General features: G+C 26.5%; 1 protein-coding gene across 1 annotated transcript; it reads right to left on the bottom strand.

Annotated features, from left to right (window-relative positions):
* Positions 1–3243: 3243 nt before the first annotated feature.
* On the bottom strand, positions 3244–4124 carry LOC105767646 (caffeic acid 3-O-methyltransferase). Its single transcript, XM_012587214.2, has 3 exons — positions 3800–4124; positions 3638–3702; positions 3244–3540 (listed from the first exon to the last, which is right to left on the bottom strand). Exons 1-3 carry the CDS (start codon positions 4122–4124, stop codon positions 3244–3246), a joined length of 687 nt encoding a protein of 228 aa, XP_012442668.1.
* Positions 4125–6000: the final 1876 nt, after the last annotated feature.

Here is a 6000-nt window from a genome sequence, read left to right on the forward strand (position 1 = left end):
ATTAAAAAATTAAATTTTATTTTAGAATTTGAAATATATATTAGTAACATGTAAAATTAATTGAGTATTAAAACTTATATTTGTAAAAATATTTTGTCACACCCCTAACCTGTATCCTTCTATTTCATGCAATTTGGTCACTTTTTGGCATTTTTACAAATTTACCCTTAAAGTTTCACATTTGTTCAATTTAGTCCCTGAACCTAAAACTGGTAAATTGACCATTTTTAACGAAAACTAATACTAGTTGAATAATCATATATTTTCCTCCTCCTCCTCTCCATTCCACATCCTTAATGTATATAATATGCTTATATGTAACATTATCTATAATTTCACCATTTATTTATATATTCATTCAAAGCTGTCCACTTGAGTAATAATCACTAAATTATTCATATCTTAAGCTACCAAACTCCAAATTAATATCCTCTAATTTTTCTCAAAACTACACTCACATATCTTCTTACCATAAAATTTTCAGAATTTTTAGTTTAGCCAATAAGTACAGTTTATTCTTTAAAGTCATCCCTGTTCTGCTGCCTGACAGTTTCGACCCTTCTTCACTAAAAATTAATTATCTCATTGTACAGGATTTGAATGATGTTCCTGTTTGTTTCTATTAAAAATAGACTCATTAAGTATTTTAATCATGTAAATTTTAACCCCTAATTATTTTTATGCAATTTTTGATGATTTTCCAAATTAAGAACAGGGGAACCCAAATTCATTCTGACCTTGTCTCACAAAATTCATTATATCTCATGATTTACAATTCCATTACTTACACTGTTTATTCTATAAGAAACTATACTCAATAATATTTAATGCAATATTTTCTTATTCTCTAATTCGATTTCCATGATTTATGGTGATTTTTCAAAGTTAACCTACTGCTGCTGTCCAAAACTGTTTTAGTGCAAAATGTTGATTACTAAATTTATAACACCCTTATTCCCTTTCTCTATAGTATTTCCCATCACTTTCTCTTATTTTCTTCACTAACATATCAAGAACATAAAACCTTATATAATAAAATCCTACATTAACATCAATTTCATACTTTTTCAATAATATCAAACTCAAAAATATATTGAAATCTTGATGTTCTTACCTTGCTTTATTGATTTCAATCTTTAGCTTGATTTTCTCTCTCATCCAGCCTCTATTTCTTGAATCTAGCTTGATATTCTAGCTCCCCATAGTCTCCTTATCAATTTTCTCTCTTGGTGGTTATGAAAATTTCTTTGAATTCTAAGTGAAAATGGTGGATTTTTGGTAAAAAGGACCAAATTGTAAAGAAAAGAAAACTTTCTTTCTTTCTTCTTCTTCTCACGTTGGTGCATGGGAAAGATGATGAATTCTCTTCATCTTTCCTCCCTTTTATATTAATCATTTAATAATAAAATAATACTAAAAATCTCAATAAAATATTAATTAAATAACATTTATCTAATTAATTAATTGAAAATATCACCAACATCATCATTACCTTCTAGAATTCTCTCTCTCTAATTGACTATTTTGCTCTTTATAATATTTTAAAATTCCATCCTTGAGTCATCATTTAATTTGGTAAAATTGCAATTTAGTCCCTCAAAATTCTTCACCTTTTTCAATTTGGTCCTAATCCATCCATTTTACTTAGTTTCTAGATCATTCCAGTCTTAAAATATTTACACCATGGGTCCTTTAAATTTTTCATATTTACACTTTAACCCCTCAAATTTTGAGTATTTACTCTTGGGCAACAAAACTTTTCTCACTTTTGCGATTTAATCCTTTCTTGAACTAATATGTCATAATATACTTACCAATGTTGACATAGCTCCAAAATTTCCCTTTTTTTTCACTTTATTTCCTTATTTATTATATCAAAGATAATACCTTCTGTAAAAGTTTTTGGGTATTACATATTTTATTAAAATTTAATTAGAATTAAATTTATTTTTATTTAATTAGATAAATAGTAATTTTATTTTTTTGGAAAATAGTAATTTTTATCTTTAGGAATTTGAATAGAATTATTACACATTTTTGCTTAAATTCTCACATGAGTAAACCTTAAAAGCATACACATGAAAAGGGCTGGCTCTTTCTTCTTTTAATCATAAATTGCTTTCAATTTACATTATTAGAGGAGCAGACGTGCTCCATCATTTTTTACTCTTTTTTTTTCCAGGTTTTAGTTCATAAAAGTTGTTTTATTTTCATTGTTATCTCTTTTAGTTAAATTTCAAATTTTGATGTTTGGATTTTGTTTATTGTTTTAATAAGAATTTTTTGTTCGGTGCTTTAAATAGTATACTGTTGGTAAAAATAACTCAATTTGTAATTCACGTTTTATTTTACCAAAAACAAATTGACGTGGTTTGATTGGATGCACAGTTAAGTAATGTCATGAGAACTACCAATTTAATTTAAATGATTCACATAATTAAAATTATTAATTAGAGTTGAGTTCTTCCCATTTGCAAGGCTATTGAAGAATTAAACATGAAAATTAATATCAAAGTTATTTATTTGATAAGAATTAACTGTTGAATTATTCCTGCAATTTTATTTTAAATTTTATACTTTATTCAGCATTTATTTTGATTTTACATTTTTGGTTGTGAGAAATCATAAACTTTATTAGTTCAATATTTGTGGAATAGACCCTAATCTTTAAATACGAATTTAAAATTTTACTTGAGGTGTAAGAGTTTTTCTTTGTGGATTTGACATCCATTAATGTTTTCATTTTTACATAAAATTTTATTAGTTTGAACTACAAAATCGAGAATATTAATTAATTAATTAATTATTATGATAGATATTAATCATTTAATTAGTGCTATAGTTATATACAAGTTATTATATTTTTACCACACATTTGTTTCATTTATTTTACATATTATACTAAATTTATTTTAAACTTACTTTTATTTACTTTTCCTATCATTCTTATGCTAAATTTGTTTTTAATAAATGCCCTTATTACTTAATAAATTAATAATATCATTAATTTATTTAAATATGTTTTATAGATATTTAAAAGAATTATGATTAAAGAATAAAAAGTGTTTTAAAGTAATTCATCTTCACTTTCACTATAATTTAAACTCGCAATAAGTAATGTTCTATTATTTTAAAATTTTATTTTATTTAAACTACTTATTTATTTTCTTATATTAATAATTATTTAATGTGATTCCATATCGTAATGCTTAGAAAATAAGCAACTAGGAACTGTTCGTAAAATTACTTGAACAACTCCATGACCCACAAATTACAAACATAACACTCGTATCTGATGCCACTGAATCCAGCTTTACTAACCAAGGCTTCTAATTCTTGTTTGGTTCGTTCCTTTCCCCCTGGATTTTGCGTCATCATTACTACATCCGCCTGGCAAGTGGCTCTTACCCCACTACTAGTATCGGGTACATCCGGGAGCATGCAATCAACCACTACAATTTTTCCCTCATCCGGGATCGCTTTGTAACAATTCTTCAATAACTTCAAACAATCATCATCGCTCCAATCATGAAGAATAAACTATCAATTTTGCAAGTTTTCTCATTAGTTTCTTACATAATATTCTTCAAAAAAAAAACCAAACATCTAACTCTGCCTGTAACTAATACGTTGTTACCTTCATAAAAATTGCATCTCCTTTGGGAACATTTTTAAACATGTCTCCAGCCACATGTTCAACACCTGTTGAAACATGTATCAGCTGTTGGAATTTTTTGGCTTCGGGATTGTGATTATATATAAAAAAGTATATCAAACGGATAAGGCAAGATGATGTTACCAGGGATGGGTGGGGCATGTTGGATAATATGAGGCAAGTCAAAATTAATTCCCTTGATTGAGGGATACTTGGAAGTAATGAATCTAAGGGAGACCCCTAGACCACCGCCGACATCCACAGTGACTTGGTTGAGGTGTTGGACGAATCCCTTGTAGGCGTCCAGGATGTTGTTCATTACCAATGTGGTGTGGTTCATCATTGCGGTGTTGAAAACATGGTTGAACCTCGGGTCCTCCCCTGGGTATTCGAATGCGTGCATTCCATGCACCCTGTTAAATGGAATTCCTCCCTCAATAAACGCATCCTTCAGCTGTAACCTATCCATTCCAACAGCTTAGAATATCGTTAGAATTAGAGTTGATCATGGCTGGGTGAATACAAAAATTCAAATCTATTTTTATATGTTTGGGCCTAATTCAGTCAAAAAATGAGTTTAGAATTTTGCTTAAGTTTAACTTGAGTAAAAAATATTAAACTTAAGTCTGGCCCGCTCATGTTAAATTTTTAGACTATTTTTTATATAAAATAAAATTTAAAAATATAATATATGCTATAAAATATTAAAATAAATATTTTCTAATAAATTAAAAATACATATAAAAATATTTATATAACATTAACATAGTTGTAACTTAACAAACAGATGCGTCTAAAATAGAAGTAAAATTAATAATAAAATAAAAATTATATAATATCTAAACAATAATAAAAAATAGTAACAATATAATAATGGATTTGTAACAAAATAACAACAAATAACAATAGATTTTTGTTGTCAAATTTAGATCCGACCTGAGTTAAAAAAATCATATCCAAAGGTCGTTTTCTAAGTAGGCATTATTCTTTTGTTTAAATTCATTTTAGACGTTATATTTTCTAAAACCTCGTCTTTCCGCCAGGCAAGCCTTTATATTAGTTAGAATCAAATTAAAAAAGTGTTAGGAAAGAGATATATAACCTAATCATAAATTACTAACAAAATAAATATAAAATTATTATTTTTAAATACATTACTAAAAAATCACAAAACACATAACTAATATAGATTAAAAATGTTTACACAATCTGTCAAGGTTGATAACAAATTTTTCTCCCTTAAATTACTTATGCCAACAATATGTTCATGTATAAAATAAATTCATGTATATGCATTTAACTTGAACATTTATATTTGTGGGTGTTAAATTTTTAATTAAAATTTTAAATAATTTTAATAAAAGCATTTGTCAATATCTTAATTCATACTTATAGCCAACCCTAAAAGTGCATGAAATAGAATTCAAGATTCATATCCTACTTGTTATTGTAGATAAAAATATCCATATCTCATATTTTTCACACAACCATAGCTCTACTCCATTGCTCAAAATAAGAATCTTAATTATGAGTTTTGGGAAACGCTTTTAATTGATACTATTAATGTATTATTATCAATTTTTAATTTTTTAAGTTGCTGTTAAGTATTGGTATGTTAATAATTGATTTATATTCTTCAATATTTCTACAATAATTTTTTATAAAAATAATTTTAAAGTATATAAATTTATGAAAAAGTCAGTTATAATTAAACTTGGACAAATTGATATCCAAGTTAATATAAAAAAATTAAATGAGTTAACAACAACTATTAACATATCAATACTTAACAATAACTTAAAAAATTAAATGAGCTTAAACATCCTTTGTCCAAATTCATTTTCAAAATGAAATGATTTTTAATTTTTTATAAACTTATATGTTAAACTCACCAAATATTAAACTAAACACAATAATTTATAACTTAATCCTAAATTATTAATAAATTAATTTTAAAATAATTACAAACACAAAAGTTTATAACATAATCCTAAATTACTAACAAATTAATTTTAAAATAATTATAAAAACAAAAAATTTTACATTCATACAAAATTATAAACTCTTTAAACTCTTTAAATTATAAATAAAATTATTTACTAAAACAATATATTACATTTTTTCTTTCTTTCTTATTCTTATTCTTCTTTTTTTCTTCTCATTTCTCTCTTTTCTTTCTCTCTTCCGGATGAGGTTTGGGGGACCATGCTTATAAGGTCCCCCTTTGCAACTTTTTCCCATTGAAGGGACAGTAGCAGCAGCAACAACTGCTAGCAGATGGAGCGGGGGAGGGGGCAGCAACAGCACCATTCGCGCCTACCTGTCAGGAGCGATTAGTCGCGCCT

This window comes from Gossypium raimondii, chromosome 5 (assembly GCF_025698545.1).
Source record: "Gossypium raimondii isolate GPD5lz chromosome 5, ASM2569854v1, whole genome shotgun sequence".
NCBI lineage: Eukaryota > Viridiplantae > Streptophyta > Magnoliopsida > Malvales > Malvaceae > Gossypium > Gossypium raimondii.

What these genes read in the sequence shown, in the direction of transcription:
- LOC105767646 (XM_012587214.2), bottom strand. Translation starts at nt 4,124, where the DNA reads ATGGATAGGTTACAGCTGAAGGATGCGTTTATTGAGGGAGGAATTCCA. An exon ending in ACATGCCCCACCCATCCCTG is followed by an intron (nt 3,703 to 3,799) that starts GTAACATCATCT and finishes ATGTTTCAACAG; the next exon opens with GTGTTGAACATGTGGCTGGA. An exon ending in GAGATGCAATTTTTATGAAG is followed by an intron (nt 3,541 to 3,637) that starts GTAACAACGTAT and finishes CAAAATTGATAG; the next exon opens with TTTATTCTTCATGATTGGAG.